At 42.5% G+C, this 17586-nt stretch overlaps 1 protein-coding gene across 3 annotated transcripts in view; it reads left to right on the forward strand.

Annotated features, from left to right (window-relative positions):
* LOC135897523 (zinc finger protein 277) overlaps positions 1-17586 on the forward strand; it is a 52851-nt gene that overhangs the window by 13616 nt on the left and 21649 nt on the right. For 2 of the 3 annotated variants that reach the window (XM_070539325.1, XM_065426160.2), the window contains exon 9: positions 17362-17483. In XM_070539325.1, the coding sequence (XP_070395426.1) occupies positions 17362-17483 (122 nt within the window). The remainder of the gene's footprint in view (positions 1-17361; positions 17484-17586) is intronic. The other variant, XM_065426162.2, reaches the window with a different exon arrangement.

Consider the following 17586-nt stretch of genomic DNA (forward strand, 5'->3'; position numbering starts at 1 on the left):
AGTGAGGCTGGTGTTTTATCTCTACTAACCAATCTTAAAATGTCATCTAGTGCCGACCATCTAGGTTTCAACAATAAAATTTTAAAGAATACATCGCATAGTATTTGTCCTCTGTTAACAGCTCTATTTTCCCAGTCACTATCAACTGGTGGTATTCCTAATGACTGGCGCATTGCTAAAATAATACCCATTTTCAAATCAGGTGATCGCGCTTCTCCCCTTAATTATCGTCCCATCTCCTTAACCAGCACTATTTGTAAATTACTCGAACATATCATACACAGTCAAGTAATCAACTTCCTTGAAGACCATAACATTATTTTTAAGCATCAGCACGGCTTTCGCAAGGGCTACTCATGTGACACACAACTTGCCTGATTTATTAACGACATACACGCACTAATAGACGCCGGGTTCCAAGTTGACGCAATATTTTTAGATTTTTCTAAGGCATTTGACCGTGTTCCACACCATAGGTTGGTACTTAAACTTTCACAGCTTAACATTCACCCTACTATAATTGCATGGATCACCTATTTTCTCTCATCTAGAATTCAGTTTACATCAGTTAACAATTCTAACTCATGTTATGCTGATGTTACGTCTGGAGTTCCACAAGGCAGCGTACTTGGTCCTTTACTCTTTCTAATTTATATTAATGATTTACCCAGTTGCGTTTCATCTAAAATCGGACTATTTGCAGACGATTGTGTAGTTTACCGATGTGTAACAAGTAACACCGATAGCCACTTACTACAAACTGACCTGGACGCAATAAGTGCATGGTGTTCTAATTGGTTAATGCCATTAAATATTTCCAAAACTAAACTCATGTCTTTCACCAATAGGCCACGAATTCTAACCACCTACTCCCTTGATAACAACCCTGTGGAACTCGCAACTACTTACAAGTACCTTGGCATCAATCTTCAATCAAACTTATCATGGAATAATCATATTAACCTTACCCTTGCCTCTTCAAATCGTACTCTCGGACTTATTAAACATACCTTAAAAGAAGCCCCAATGCATGTTAAAAAACTAGCATACACAACATTAATCCGTCCTAAACTAGAATACGCGTCTGCCATCTGGGATCCCGAACAAACGTATATCATAAGTAACATCGAAGCCTTGCAGAACCGTGCTGCGCGATTTATATTTTCAGATTATTCACGTTACACCAGCGTCACCGCGTTAAAGAATAAAGCTGACTTGGACAACTTAGCACTTCGCCGTAAAATTTCTCGCCTAACACTTTTCCATAAGCTTTATCACCATCCATCACTTCACGATGATTTCTTTCAGTCACCAACAGTTATTTTTCCACGCCGTGACCATCCATACAAAGTCAAACGCATTAACTGCCAGTCATCCCATTATGCATCTTCGTTCTTACCACGCACAATAACTGAATGGAACGCCTTACCATCAGTCATTGCCACGGAACCAGACTTGACTAAGTTTCAACATTTAATTCGCTCACGACTTGTCGACTAACCGTATTATTATTCTTTTTTGGGACTTTTACAGTGTTTTTCGATATTTGTTGGTGTTTTTTAGTGCAGTTGCCTTATGTTCTCCTAATATGTACTAATGTTTTCTCTGTAATAATTGTGACCTAATTATCTTGTATGTTAACTATGTTTCACTGTATTATTACTTCTGTTAACCTCTCTTGTTTTTAGTATGTACAAACTACAACCAGTGCTTGTGATTGACCCCCCCCCCCCCATGTAATACCCTCGTAATGAGGGCCTTTGGGGGTATTTTGAATAAATAAATAAATAAATGAAGTGAACAAGAAGCTTACCAAAGGCATTGTTGAACCTTCGTTGAGCCCTTGGGTGTCACCCGTGGTGCTTGTTAAAAAGAAGGATGGCACATGGCATTTCTGCATAGATTACTGTCATCTAAACAGCATTACCAAGAAAGATGTCTACCTCTTGCCTTGAATTGACGACGCCCTCGATTGTCTCCACGGTGCCAACTACTTTTCATCAATAGACCTTTGGTCTAGTTATTGGCAAATTTCTGTGGATGAAAAGGACGAAGAGAAGACTGCGTTCGTCATCCCTGATGGTCTATACCAATTCAAATTTATGCCATTTGGTCTATGCAACGCCTCAGCAACGTTCGAACGTATGATGGACTCTTTACTTCAAGGGTTCAAATGGTCAACATGCCTGTGCTACCTAGACGACATTCTCGTATTTTCGCCTACATTTGAGACACACCTTGAGTGCTTATCAACTGTTCTTCAAGTCTTCTGCAAGGCTGGGCTCCAACTAAATTCATTGAAGTGTCACTTCGGTCGTCGGCAGATTACAGTGCTCGGCCACCTTGTCGATGCCTCCGCTATTCAACCAGACCCGGAGAAAATTCATGCTGTCACATCGTTTCCTGTACTCAGTCTGTCAAAGACGTCCGAAGTGTTGTAGGACTCTGCTACTACTTCTGACGCTTCGTTAAAGACTTCGCAGTGATTGCCCAACCACTTACTGGTCTTCTGAAAAAGGAGATGCCGTTTACGTGCAGCCCCGCCAAAACTGCCGCATTTGCCCACCTCACCAACATACTACGCCACCTATACTGGCCTACTTTGACCTGTCCTCTCCTACACAGATACGTACCGATGCCAGTGGTCACAGTATTGGAGCCGTCTTAGCCCAGCGCCAACAGGGTCACGATCTTGTTATCGCCTGCGCTAGCCCCCTCCCCACAGCAGCGGAGCACAACTATTCGATTGCAGATCGTGAATGCCTGGCTCTCGTCTGGGCGGTTTCCAAATTCTGCCTGTACTTGTATGGCACGTGCTTCTCTGTAATTGCAGACCACCATACGCTCTGCTGGGTTTCCTCACTCAAGGATCCTACTGGCCGGCTTGGTCGCTGGGCTCTGTGGCTGCAAGAATATTCCTATGCAGTAGAGTACAAGTCGGGTCGAATACATCAAGACGCAGACTGTTTATCATGCTGTCCAGTGGATGGACCACCTGCCGACCCTGACCCCGATGCCGACGCTTGCGTTTTCTCCGTTTCTCAGCTGCTACATATTGCCGATGAGCAACGCCGTGATGCCACTTTGTGCGCCATCATTGATGGCTTATAATCTTCGCCTTCTGATTCGTCCCTTCACCTGTTTGTTCTCCGGGATGGTGTATTATACCACCACAATGTACACCCCGATGGTCCTGCTCTACTCCTCGTCATTCCTAAGCACCTCGATCAGCTTTTCTCCAAGAACTTCACAATTTACCAATGGCAGGTCACCTTGGCATCTCCCTTACCTACGACTGGATTCGCCGACGCTTCTTTTGGCCAGGCCATGCCCGCTCTGTCTGGAAATACGTTGTGGCGTGTGAGATATGGCAGCGCTGAAAAACACCATCGCAGCTCCCTGCCGGGTGCCTTCAACCGCTCGACGTTCCTTCGGAGCCATTCTTTCGCGTTGGCTTGGACTTACTTGGCCCTTTCCCTCTATCCATGTCTGGCAACAAGTGGGTCGCTGTAGCGACAAATTGCGCCATGTGCTATGCCATCGCCAGAGCACTTCCATCAAGCTGCGCCATAGACGTTGCCGATTTTTTTTTACGCGACGTGATTCTGCAGCATGGTGCTCCACACCAACTGCTTATTGACCGTGGTCGGACATTTCTTCCTAAAGTCATCACCGACATCCTGCAGTCCTGCTCAACCAAGCACAAGCTGACTACATCTTATCATCCACAGACTAATGGTTTCGCGGAGCATCTGAATCGCATCCTAACAGACATGTTTGCAAAGTATATCTCGCCCGACCATACTGATTCGGACCTTGCCCTGCGCTATGTCATTTTTACATATAATTCTTTGTGTCCCGACACTACCGGTTATTCCCCGTTCTTTCTGTTGTTCAGCTGAGAAACCACATTGCCACTGGATTCATCCCTTCCATCCACCGCAGCAGAGACCAGCGAGTATGCACTTGACGCCGTCACCATGGCAGCCCAAGCACGCAAAATTGCCCGCACTCGCCTCCTGACCTTCCAAGAGAAGCTACACTGTTTTTACAATCGCCAACACAGAGACATACACTTTTCACCTGGATCTCTGGTACTCCTGTGGTTCCCGACTCATCACATTGGGCTGTCAGAAAAACTCCTGTCTTGGTACACAGACCCATATCGAGTGCTGCGTGCTGTGACTCCAGTTACGTACGAAATCGCCCCAGTCAGTACCAGTGCCTCACCTACCCCAAATTCCACATACGTGGTGCATGTCGCACACCTCAAATCATATTACTCTCCTGTTATCACCGATATTTAGATGCACCGGAACGGTGTTTCTGCTGCAGGGGATAATGATACATGCATATTGCGTGTTCCTTGTGGACGATGCATGCGAGCGCCCCGATGAAGACGAACGCTCTCTGGCTCTTGAGCTGCCAGCTGAACTGGCCAGCGCTGTAGTTATCCTTTTTAAATATACTTTGTAAATAGTCTCCATTTCTTAATCCTTTGTTCGCGTAACAATATTAAGAGGAAGAAATGAAGCTGGGGAGGCAAAGGAATGCTAAGTCAAAGGAATGCTAGGCCTAACGTTGAATATGCATCGCCAATCTGGAACCCATATAAAAAATATCTCGTTAATGCACTTCAGCGCTTCCAAAATCGTGCAGTAAGATACTCATATGACGTAAGCATATCATCCTTAAAAGAGAAATCTGAGTTAGAGTCGCTCTCGCACCGCCATAAGATAGCCAGCATTGGTCTTTTTCATAAGTTTTTCTACAGTTCACTTCATCGTGTACCATACATCATTCCACCCGCAAGAATATCGCAACGCGCTCGTCATCCGCTCCAAGTTTTAAAACCACGCTCACACACAACTACCTTCTCTGCTTCTTTTTTTTCTCGAATAGCAACTGATTGGAATGGCCTTCCCCACCATGTTGTATATACAAGTAATCACCATGTGTTCGTTGCTGAGGTTGCTTCAATTTTGTCAGATTAATTACCTTTTGTACAAATTCATCATCTACCGTACGTTTCTGATTGTATGCAATGCAATTTTCAAATGTTCCACTAGTTACTGAAGTGAATTGTCCATTGCCACTGTTTCTTCTCTTCGACCAAAATAACTGTTGCTTTGTTCTTCTAATTGACAATTTGTCACAAGTATATACTTGTTTATACAGGGTATCTACCACTTTTCAAATGTTACGTTTGTTATCACGTTGAATTGTTGTTGCAAGATGTACCCCACCCCTTATGTAACACCCCTGATAAAGGGGCCTTAAAGGAAATAAACTGACCTGACCTGACCTAAGGGCAGGTAACCAGCAGTCTATTAGAGTTATAGAATGGATGTCAAGGGAAGGGAAGCGCAGTTGACAACAGAGAATTAGGTGGCGTGATGAGATTAGGAACCTTGTAGGCATAACTTGGTATCGGCTGGCGCAACGCAGGAGTAATTGGATGTCGCTGGGAAAATTCTTTGTTATGCAGTGTACATTTTAAAGGTAGGATAATGATGATGATGGCAATACATTTACCCTGTGCTTTCTCAGGCCTCGTAATCTGTTTGATTCATGTCTTTGTGACAAACACTATAGGATCATGCACGTGAGTTGAGTGCATTTTTGGCATAGCATCTGGAACAGAAGTAATGAGAAGGTGCTTGCATGCCCTTGGCTGCAGACATTTATCAAGTCCAGCCAGCAAAATGAATTCTGCAATTACCATTAAAGCAATGTAGTGACACATAATATTTTCACCATGTTATTGTGTGATGTACGAGGCGTGTGTGCAGCAAGGCTTATCTCTCGCACTTCCTCTGGACATGCTGTGCCATCTCACGGCACCACTGCAAAGCAGTGTGTGGCACATCTGCATATGAATATTTATACAGTATTGTCTGAATATATAGGATGCTGGTTCAGTTTCGTGCAGCACTGGAAAAAGTACTAAAGGATTAAAATAAAAAGAAAAATTATGCTATTGAAAACAGGCCTGTAGTACACATCAAGACGGCAAGTTGGGCCAGTTGGTTGGGATTCACAGTAAGGTTCGTTACAGTGCAACACAAGACAAGGACAAAGAAGCATGTTGTTTTGTACCTTCATTTGTCCTAGTCTTGTATTGCGCTGCAACGAACCTTACTATGAATCCAGTGGTACGCACCCTGTGACCGAAGCTTGTCTGAAAGAGCTTCCTTGAAGAGTAGCACATACGCAGTGTTGCGTACCGAGCTACCCAAATTGGCATGATGGTTGGTTTCAAAGCCGGTTTCCTCAGAACAACTGCCCAATGCACTACCCATTAAACCATGGACTACCCAGTGACCCAAGCTGGCAGGAAACTGTTATACACTGACGAACATACCGCAAACTGGGTGAAGTTGCCAAAGAAGGCTAAAATCTGCCATTTGATATCGCCTTATCTGTTTGATTATTTTCGGAGGATTGCATATTTTACCAAAAAATTAACTTGTCAACTAGTCACATTGCTCTTCAAAATGACCTTGACTGCACAACTAGTTGGTGCTCACCATGGCAAATGTAACTTAACACAGAAAGTTGAAAGCTTATGCATTGACCTGGAAACAATATATTTCAGAGTGAATTTACTTTCTTAACAACAATGTAGAAAACTTAACAAAGAAGGCGGTGGAGATATTGAAATAATGTAACCAAGAAAAGCTTGCGTCATATGTAAAGAACTCAAAAGTAATGATATTGGATATATTTTTTAGCGCAGAAACATACAAGCAAGGAATTCCGTTTAGGCCAATTGTGTCTGAGCGAGGGTGTTGGCAGGTTCTAGTCGCGGGGTTCCTGCAGAAGATGTTCAATTCCTTAGAAGTAAAGGATCCATACTTATTGAAAAACTCTGAAGACCTTGTGAATTTTCTCGCATCAGATAGTACAAGTTGCAGCTGGGGATTCAGCATAGATGTTCAAGATCTCTACTATTCTTTGCCGCAAGGGCCCCTAATGTGCAGTGTTAAGGATTGCATAACAAATGAGAATGACAAGGTGTCATTACGCAACACGTGCGGGATGGCTGTTGAATCCTTTCTTGAACTTCTTCATTTTTATTTAGCGAACACACACGTAGGATTCTGTGATGAAATACAGTATATACAGGCAGTACAGTATATACAGTATATACGGTATATACAGGTATATATACAGTATATGCAAATTCTGCATATACAGGCAAGGGGCGTGTCATCATCAGCCTGGTTACGCCTACTGCAGGGCAAAGGCCTCTCCCATATTTCTCCAACAACCCCGGTCATGTACTAATTGTGGCCATGCCGTCCCTGCAAACTTCTTAATCTCATCCGCCCACCTAACTTTCTGCCGTCCCCTGCTACGCTTCCCTTCCCTTGGAATCCAGTCTGTAACCCTTAATGATGGTCATTAACCCTCCGATGGTCATTAAGGGGTGTGTGCATCAGGTCAAAGGTAGCTCCCATCCTTAGCAGTATTTTTCTGGGAAGCATAGACGGAGAGCTGGCAAAAGATTTAAAAGGTGTATATAAGGTATTCAGATATGTAGATGACTACTTGATTTTGGGCTGTCATGTAAACAAGGATGCTTTCAGGAATAGGGTAGTAGAAGCCTTTAATTCTCTGGGCAAGGGCTTGATATTTACTTCAGAAGTACTGGTAGATAATAAGCTACAGTTTCTTGATGTCAAGTTAGAATTTATACCGGAACGTGTGTTGGTCATTCTCGCCCCGAGCTGGAAAACCGCTAATGAACTATGCCTCAAACCATTCCAGGCTTGTGAAGAATGGTATAGTCATTTCATGTTTCCGGTCAGTGTTGTTGAAGTGCTTACAAGTACCTTGGCAGGTGAATTACAGTGTGACGTCATGTCACACTGTAAACATTGCATTTCTTAAGCAAGTTGAACGGTTGAGAAAGGCTGGGTGCCCGCTCGCTGTGATGCTGGCGTCGTGCTAGACTAACAAAAAAACTTAAATAGGATAAGGAACTATGCATAAAGAATCAAAGGCAAAAAGATGTAGCTTCCAAGGTTTCAGTGATTCCGTATGTGCAACGCCTTTCACAAAGACTTAAAAAGGTGGCCGGGAGTTACGAAGTAAAAGTGGTGTTTTCGGCGAAAAACAAAGGGCATGTGTGTTCTAGGGTAACAAGTAAGTTCGAAAGTAAGGATGATGTAAAGAAACAATGCAGCATTAAACATCTGAGCTAGAACCAATTTATCGATTTCGTGAAGAACATTGTGTATCAGATTCCTGTGACGTGTGGTCATGTGCACGTGGGGCAGACTGCGAGACGCATTAACACGAGACTAAGGGAACACTTGTCTAGTCTGAAAGGTCGCCCTAGTATGCATTTGGCAATGCATTGTCAAGAACATGCTTGCGCACTGTGTCTTATAAGCTTATAAGCACTGACATATTGTTTAGGCATAGATATCGAACCGCGAGAGAAATTGTGGAAGCTCGCTGGATTGCAAAACTAAAGGAAGAATGCATCGGTCATCCTTCTGTTTCATTGTTAAAGAGAATTCGCTCCTGTCATCATATCTCTAACGCATTTTCATCTTAAGTGCTTGGTTTATGCGCCTTGCTGTTATATGTTGACCGGGTGGCGTTGTTCCACGACATTTTATCACAAGTGTTGTTATATGCGCGATAGGTGTGCTCTGTTGACTAGATCACGCAGATCTGTGGGTATTTACGCAGATGGTTCTTCGAAAATAAAACCAGTTGTTAGAAAGTGCTCGTCCTTGTGTTGCTCTTTTTCATCGTCTCGGTTTGTTCGCACACAAAATTTGTTTAAAGAATTAATTACTTCTCCTATCTGGTCCCCTCATCAACAATATCTAATGCAATCACTTGAATCCATTCGCAACCACACCGCATATTTTATTGCCAAGAAATAGGACAGCAGAAATTCCAGTGTTGCTCGCATCAAATCTTCTTTGTCTCCTTCCCTTCCTTAGAATTGTGCAGAACCATAGCCCTCCTTTGCTTTTTTCAGAAGGTATCTTCCAGCGGACAAGCAACAGTTCCTTCCCCTTTCCACACTGTCTCACACGTTGCGTCATTTATGTAATCATTGCAGCTTCACATGCCTTTTTAGCTGTACTATAGCCTTCAACTTATCTGCCTTGCCGCACACCATTGAACTTTGGAACCACTTACCTGATGACATTTGCATTCGTGACCATATGAAGTGCAGACATGAATAACAACTATTTATGAATAACAGACTACTGCAATTGTTTTTTGTTTTTCATGCATTTGTTTCTCTTTCTCGATTTTTGTTTCTTTAAGTATTGTGTAACATTATGCCCTCTGTTTTTGTAATTTTTTGTTTCACATAACTCCTGTTTGCTAGAGCCTTGCTTGTTAGTTGTTCTGTTTCTTGTTGCATTAACTGCTGTAGGAGGTTGTGCTCTTCTTTCTTTTGTAATTACTTTGTAATTACTTTGTATCCCGCCTCACTTAATATTCTAACCCTGAAAAAAAGTTTTCCAGCTGGCCAAGTATTAAACTTGGATTCATGATATGAGCATTCTGCCATGAAGCTAGCCCCGCTGCTTGTACTGATTAACCTCATGTGGCCTACACTGACCGCTGCTCACATGGCATCATGGTGGACCTTTTCAGTAATTTGCTCTCATTCTCAATGCTTTAACCTTTCATATTGCTTTTTCAATGTTTTTGTGTGTCTAAATATATCAAAGGAGCACATTTCTAGACAGTAATAACCTTTCTCAAGAGCGAGGTCTGCATTTCTGGATGATGCAGCTCAATCCACTGTGATGTTCAGTTTTCATATGTGTTTGTACGCCCTGCAGCAGTAGTTCACGTTGGTAACGAAGGCATAAAGAAGTCGAAGTTTTGCCTGAAAGGCAAAGTATCAATTGCGATAGCAAATTAGTAGATAGCTGTACTAAGTAAGGATAGTAGATTTATGGGCTGCATAAATATAGACTTGTAAACATTCACTTACTACCTAAATTAACAAGCAAAGTGTGACGTATGCACAGGTAAACATGAACACATCTCGCCCGATGACCATGCAAACTCGCTGTCAAAACACTAGTGAGAAATGATGGCAGCAGCAACGAGTGGGTTGACCTTTGTTCATCTCTCACTTCAATGTGAATGAAACGTTGAAAGCACAACACAAACAAAGCTACCGGCATTACGAACACTGCAAACATTGCAGATCGCAGTAAAAGGGAGGCTCATACGGGCGCAGACTTTGGCCACATTGCACATCAGTTTCAAGATACGGTGCCTGCATGGCCGCGCCGTATGCAGCAGCCGCCGGAGAAGAATGCCCCCCCTCGCTCGCCTAACTCCCGTGCCTCACACGTGACAGAAGAGGGTGTGCTTCCACCTCGTGTTCCTCGCTTGTCCAAGTAGCCAGTGGTGTAGCCAGGGGGGGGCTTATGGGGCTCCAGACCCCCCCCCCCCCCCCGGAAATTTTTTCGTGCTGTCCATGCACCGCCGATCAAAGCAACCCCCGGCGCCGGAAATCGCTCTGGATTTTGTCTAGAACGTCTTTTTCACGCTCGAAAAGCCATTTCACTGCAAGAATTGCGAACTCAGGCTGGATTTCGCAGCAACGCCCATGCACCGGGAGTTGCAAAATGCAAGCAGCCCCATTCGTGCACAAAGTTTCAAGGACGTTTTGATGGCGAACGGGCTCGCCGCGGCATCTCGCGGAGGCCGCGGAATCTACACTCTATCATGAAATCTGCGAAGCGCATGGATGTCAATTCCGAAGCTTTTTGGGTATAAAGTTCTCACAAACTTTTGATGTGAAAGGTGCATTGACATTTCCAAACGTGTGCTTTAGATTTTCAATTTCAGAACTTTGTAAGTTTAATGTTCCCATAAATATTTGACGCCAAAAGTTCATGAACTTTTCCAAAGTCGTACATCGGGCCATACAATGAGACATGCCAAATCACACTATCAGACAAGTTGACAAAGCACGCAGCGAGCTCCAATGAGACAACGTGTTGTGGCGGTTCACTTGTGCCGTCATGTCACAGAAAAGGATATCAACATTTTCATTGACCTCCGCCAAAGCGTCAATGTCATGACACTAAAGCCAGCAAAAGCAACGAAGTTCTTATCTATTTTTTAAACTTCGACTTTTATTTGCGACGACACATTGAGCCTCTTCAATTTTTTTGTTCTCGCTCCCCTACCCGCGGGCTGCCAGAGCCAGCCAAAGCGCATGCGTTTTTCTCGTGTTGCCCCGACCACCGCGCGGCGAACTTCGGTGCGCGTTCGGTTTACTCTGGCTGAGTGCATTTTCACCTGGCAGAGTTTTGGATGCTTTCTAGCTAGCAGACGTGAAAAAGAAACAATGGTCGCTCACCGCCATCAGTGTGGGGACTCGACAGATTGCACTGCGTTTGCTCGAGCGCAACCTCTCCAGAAAGTCTTGTCTCGCCGGTACAGGATACCGAGCAGTATTCGCATGGTTCTTGGTGGACCAAGCGTCTCGTGTTTTCTTCGATATTCCTTTATTAGCCACATTAGTTGCCCAAAGTAGGCATTAAATTATCACCAACATACTTTCCTTCGTGTTTTTTTTTTTCTTTACGGTGCCCCTGCCCCACAAAAGGAAAAAAGAAACGTTACGGCGCAGCGAATTGTCGCATGGTGAAAGTTCTATTTTGTTACTTCTTTTGCAGAAAGTAATGGGCCATGGGACGCTTCAGCTGCCGGATACTCTTATTATATTACTGTGATAGCAATTACATGGACACTCTAGGCGCATTCCTGCCGTCACCGTCGCCTTCATGTTCCGCATAAAGTCCAAGGGCGATAACATCGGGACCCCGTGCCGCATGCCGTATGTGATAGTGAAACCTTGGGGGAGGGGAGTGGCATCGGTGAGCCGTCGATGTCTTGTGTGCGCGAGGGAAAAAAGTGAGGAGCAAGCGTGCCGCTTTCCATCGCTCGCGATACATCAGGGGGAGTGGATGGAATGGGGGACGGATCTAGGATTCTGTGAATCTGTGATTGTGCAACATGTTTATTTGTCTTGTTTGGCCCATTACATACCGTGACTTTTTCTTAGATACGTAGATTTATTGGAGAATTATACGTATGTTTAGATATCTTGTTGCGAGGCATTGTGCATACGTGCAGTGAACTTTGTTTCCAGTGGCACTTTTTTGTCCTTTACCAAGCTGTATCTTCGCATTTGTATATTCCATTGTATCTTCGCATTTCTAATGTCCGAGGACGAGTCAAATGAAAGTGAGCCTACCCGCCCTGCGCAATTATGGTTCTGTTCATTATCTGCAAGGCCTGCACTTAGCACACAGGCATCTTTCATTTACAAAAGTGACACGCAGGTGTGAGGATAAATGTTCTTTAATGCGCTCATACACTGTGTTGAACATGGTTGCGAGACGTAATGGACGCTCCAGAAGTTGAGCAGCGTGGTGCCGTGAGGTTTTTGACAGCTGAAAGTGTTTCCCAAAAAGAAATTAGTCACCGTATGGCTGCCGTGCACATTGAGCATTGCATTTCATTGGCCACTGTGAAGCGTTAGAATAAAATGGTTCAAAGAAGGACGTGAGAGTTGCAAAGACGATCCCAGACTGGACCAAAGCCATCGTGCAATCACCCCGAACAAGATTGCAAAGGTTGATGAGCTGATGACTTAAGAACGGAGGATAAGCATCGATGAACTGGCAGAGCGTGTGAACATCAGTCACCGTTCGGTTCACCGTCACCGCTCACGCCATAATTCATGACCATCTTGGCTATCGGCACTTTTGTGCGCAATGGATGCCCAAGATTTTGAACCACCGCCAGAATACGGAGAAGTTCGGCGCTGCCTTTGCTCATCTGATCCGGTATTACAATAAGGGTGACGATTTCTTGTCTGCAATTGTGATCAGAGACGAACAATCATGCCACTACTACAAACCTGAAACATGGCGGCAAAGCTTACAATGGAAACGTTCGAATTCACAACCCTCAAAGAAAGCAAAGGCCGTCATTTCCGCCGGAAAGGTGTTGTTGACTTTTATTTTTCGAACGTTAGGGGCCATTACTGATAGAATTTGCTAAATCTTGAGAGACCATCAATTGTTTCCGATATTGTGAAACGCTAGATCGGCTGCGTGTTGCAATCAAGAACAAACTACGTGAAAAATTGACGAATGGGGTCATCTTGTTCCACGACAATGCCCGTCCCTACGTCGCTGATGTGGTTAATACAAAATTGGCAAAGTTCAAGCAGGAAACACGGCAACATCCGCCATACAGCTCAGACCTGTTGCCTTGCGACTTGCACATTTTGGGGCAACCAAAAAAACAGATCAAGGGAACCAGATTCGTCTTGGACGATGATGTGAAAGTCAGTTGCAGACGTTTTGAAGCAACAACCCAAAGAGATTTATGAGACGGGAATTATACGACTCGTTAGTCAATGGGACAAATGTCTAAATGCTGATGGACGCTACTTTTAAATAAAGTGCCTTGTTTGTCATATATTCGCATTGGCTCACTTTCGTTTGACTCGCCCTCATATATTCTGCAGAACTCCTGCTTTTTACACGTGCTCTCTGTTGCGACTATAATTTCGGTGCAATTACGATACACGACCGGTGAGAGCTGATCCTGCGCAATACATTGTAACAAAGGACAGCACATTGAGATTTTCCTTGGTCGTTGCATATGTACAAAAATGCAAACAAGGCTCTTGAATGACAAAGGTCATTAAAATATTTGTCCTCAACTTGTTCATTTCATGGCCTTTACATTTTTTATATCAGCAGCATGCACTGCTTTGCTGGTTTCAAAATTATATATTTCTAAATTTCGTGGGATGATTTCTTTACTTACTAGATAGACAAAAACATGGAAGCATTGACATCAATTAATGTTGGGCACAATTTTTGGCACAAACGAGTATAATATTTTATGAAAAAATACATATTTTACTTGTATTGATAGTGCGTAGCATTCAAGAATTCGTTTGCAGCATCTTTGGCAATGGCAATGCAGTTATTATTCATGTATTTGATCCCTAGGCAAATTGTTTAAGAGGAAGCTTTACTCGGGCCCAATACCGACGCGGCCTATTCAGATACATGTAAAACGTAGACACGCCTTTCTGAGACAACTCCTGAATAGTTTTTATCGAAATTTGTTGCATTTGAGAGAGTAAGTTAAATTCTAATGTCTGTTGGAAGCGGAATTTCGATTTAGGGCCCAAACTTTGTTTAAAATAAATTGAAAAATTCGAAACTTCGAAAAAAATAGAAGCACGAAGTTTACAAATGAATAGCTCTGCATCAAGAACAGATATCGCGGTTCTGTAAACGGCATCCATTACACCAATAAAAGTGGACAAATTCGGTATGTCTATTTGTATCTTATGTGAATTGGTTATGTTATGTACAAGGGTTCTGCAAAAGCCGTATTTCCGTAATACTTAATTTCTTGAGACTCATGTGTCACATCGATTTTGTCCACTGTAGATGTACTATTATGTTCAATTAAAAGAATTGTGATATCAATTTTTATTGCTGATTTACAGAGTTGTAAACTTCATTGTCTTGTTTTCTGAAAATTTTCGGTTTTTGCCACTTTTCAATAAAAATTTGACTATCTAAATTGAAAATTCGATACAAGCAATCACTGGAATTTAAGTTTTTCTTTTAAATGCAACAAACCTCGTCAAATTTGGTGAAGTGGTTGCCGAGAAAAACGAATTCTCCTTCTACATGTATTTAGATAGTAGCATCCGACCTAATGTTTCCTCTTAGGAGGAGGCCGAGCTGCATTGTGAGCCCCCCCCCTGAACGAAATCTGGCTACGCCACTGCAATTAGCATACAGCGCACGGCGACAATTTTGTTGCCCTTAGACTTTATACGGAAGCTCATGGCAACGGCGATGGCAGAAAGGCGCTTAGTGTCCATAAAATTGCTATTGCAATAATAATAAAATAAATACAGTAGAGAAGTTCAATAACAGTCCAGTGTAATTTTTGCTGAGTTGCAGCACAACTGCAACAAGCATTCAATACATATATACTTTGATATAACACTCACATTTTACTTTCATAGCAGAATTGTGGCACAGCAATGAGGATATGAACGATAGACAAGCACACCAGCATCATTTCGTTCTCATTACTGCGCTGCATTTACTGGTCTGGAATGTCGACCAAAGTATAGCCTGACATATTTTTGATAATGTATAATATTTTCGCATTTGCCAACTGAAATATCAGACAGCAGCTAGAGGACTGAACGATTGTTTTTGAAATTCTACTGTCCTCGCTTGTTTCCCGAAAGCATGCCACTCATTGTCGGTTAAGCAATCATTTCAAGTGAGGAGTCCTGGAGAAACTGTTTCAACACACAAATAGGAAGTGACCAGTGTTTATTGACTTTTAATATTGCAAATTTAGTGCGGCTGTTTACAGCTTTAAGCTCTCTTTGAGAGGAGTTACAACATGTACAACTTTTTAAATTGATATAGCTACTCTGTTCATAAAGTAAAACCTATATTTGCCAGGACTAATGCTTATCAAAATTCACCTCTGGTTTTATCTATTGCCGAATGGAACTCACTACCTTCAAGTATTGTCTCACTTATGGAATCATCATTTCACGTAGCACTGCTAACCTTCTTGGAGTGTATCAACCTGTCTGAACCAGCATATGCTTGAATATTTACTTTAACAGTGTTCTCGTATGCTTAGTATTGTATAATATTCCTTCTGTTTTATCTGATATGTATTTCTGTAGGTTGTTTACCTAATTCATTCTTTGATTGCATTTTTAAACTCTTGTTCTGATGGAGACTGGTCCCCTCCATCACATTTTGAGTTCATTTGCGTTTCTCACATTAACAGATATTGTATAAACTCCGTTTCGCTTTTCTTTCTTTCTTTTCTTTTTCTTTTTGTTTGTTTCTGTTCAATGTTTAGATCAGTTTTTTTTATTGTACCTGAAGTTTTCCTATATTATTTACATTGTACACATTCCACTTATGCTAGACCTTTCCCCCCCCCCCCATATAATGCCCTAACAGGCCTCAGGGTACTCAAATAAATACAAATAAATAAATAAACGTATGACATCAGTGTACTTATTTAAAATTTCATCTTGCTTATTAATTATTTCACCTATGTATTGTTAGGTTCACTTTATTTCTTAATTTACAATTCATTGTAAGGGGTCCTGCCTGGAGTTTTTACTTTTGGACCCCTTCCTGCATGCAACTGTTTCTTTACTAATTTAGTTATCAATAAAATTGATTGATTGAGTGAGTAAGTGAATTCTGTGGTTATCAGGCGCAGACCTACTGAGTAAATTGTAAAAGTCACAAACAAAAATTTGGCTGTCAGTGGTCCTTTAAGGTTATTAAAAGACGGTACACAGTTATCAGCCCCATAGATTCGTAGCACAACCTCAATTGGGGGGGGGGGGGAGGCTGCTGCTCCAGTAGCATTCTTGTAGAGCATGTGCCTCCCAACCCTTGTGTTGAGCTCTGGTAAGGCACTAGTGCTACTGTCACCGACATGTTTTACTAGATCATCTCTTTGTGATGGAACTTTCATTATTATGCACCCATCAATAGTCATTGTTATTATTTTAATACTTATGTATTTTACTGGCTTTACAACAATTTATTTGTAGCCCTTGTTACACACGTTAAATCTATCATTTACAATTCATTTTTCCATTGACAACTCATCAATATTCTTTGTGGTGCTCTTTGACCCTATTTGACCCGTGCACCAATAAACAGTAACCAATTAATCATTGCATTTCCAACGTGATTAGCTTTATTTAATAACTTTACCCCCTGTCAGGTTTTTTTCTTTTGTATCTAACCTCTTTCATACCAACTTGGGTCACCGGGTATGTACTACTGAGTATATGCCACTATTCAATTAACCTTCTTCGTGGCACCAAGGGTCGCTTGGTATGTGCTACTGGACATGCGCCACTCTTCAAGAATAAGGAAAAAAAAAAGAACTTCAAAATTTTTGTGATACTGGTTGGAATTGAAGCAGCATCACATGTATTCAGACAACCTTGCCTGATTATAAATTTAGACACGTGCTATGCACATGCCTTCTGGCGGCGCTGGTAAATGGCACAGCATGTCCAGAGGGAAGCGCAAGAGAGGGGCTCGGCTGCATTTGGAAGCCTCCTACATGACATGTTTTGGTGGTGGCAACATGTTGTGCCATTTCACTGCTTCAATGCAAATCGCGATAATGTTGACTGTCATCCTGAGGTGGTTTCTGCCAGAATTTTTAAACTCTGGTATAAAACAAATGCTCACTGGTCAGCAGAATTTTGGATAAGTTAAAAGCCATGTAAAGTGCATTCATTACAGGAGGGGAGTTACTGCACCTTACTGTGGTGCCTTGCAGGAACACGGAAGCCTGAAATTAACTGAGCAAGATGAAGACATGGAGCCAGTGAATGACAAACCTGACGAATTGTATGTAGCTATTTTGCATGCATGTCAAGATTGATGTGTGCTGATTATGCGCTTCGCTCACACATTAATGAAAAATGACATTGAATTGCAATATTTAGGCTTG

Source organism: Dermacentor albipictus, chromosome 5, assembly GCF_038994185.2.
Source record: "Dermacentor albipictus isolate Rhodes 1998 colony chromosome 5, USDA_Dalb.pri_finalv2, whole genome shotgun sequence".
In the NCBI taxonomy this organism is placed as follows: domain Eukaryota; kingdom Metazoa; phylum Arthropoda; class Arachnida; order Ixodida; family Ixodidae; genus Dermacentor; species Dermacentor albipictus.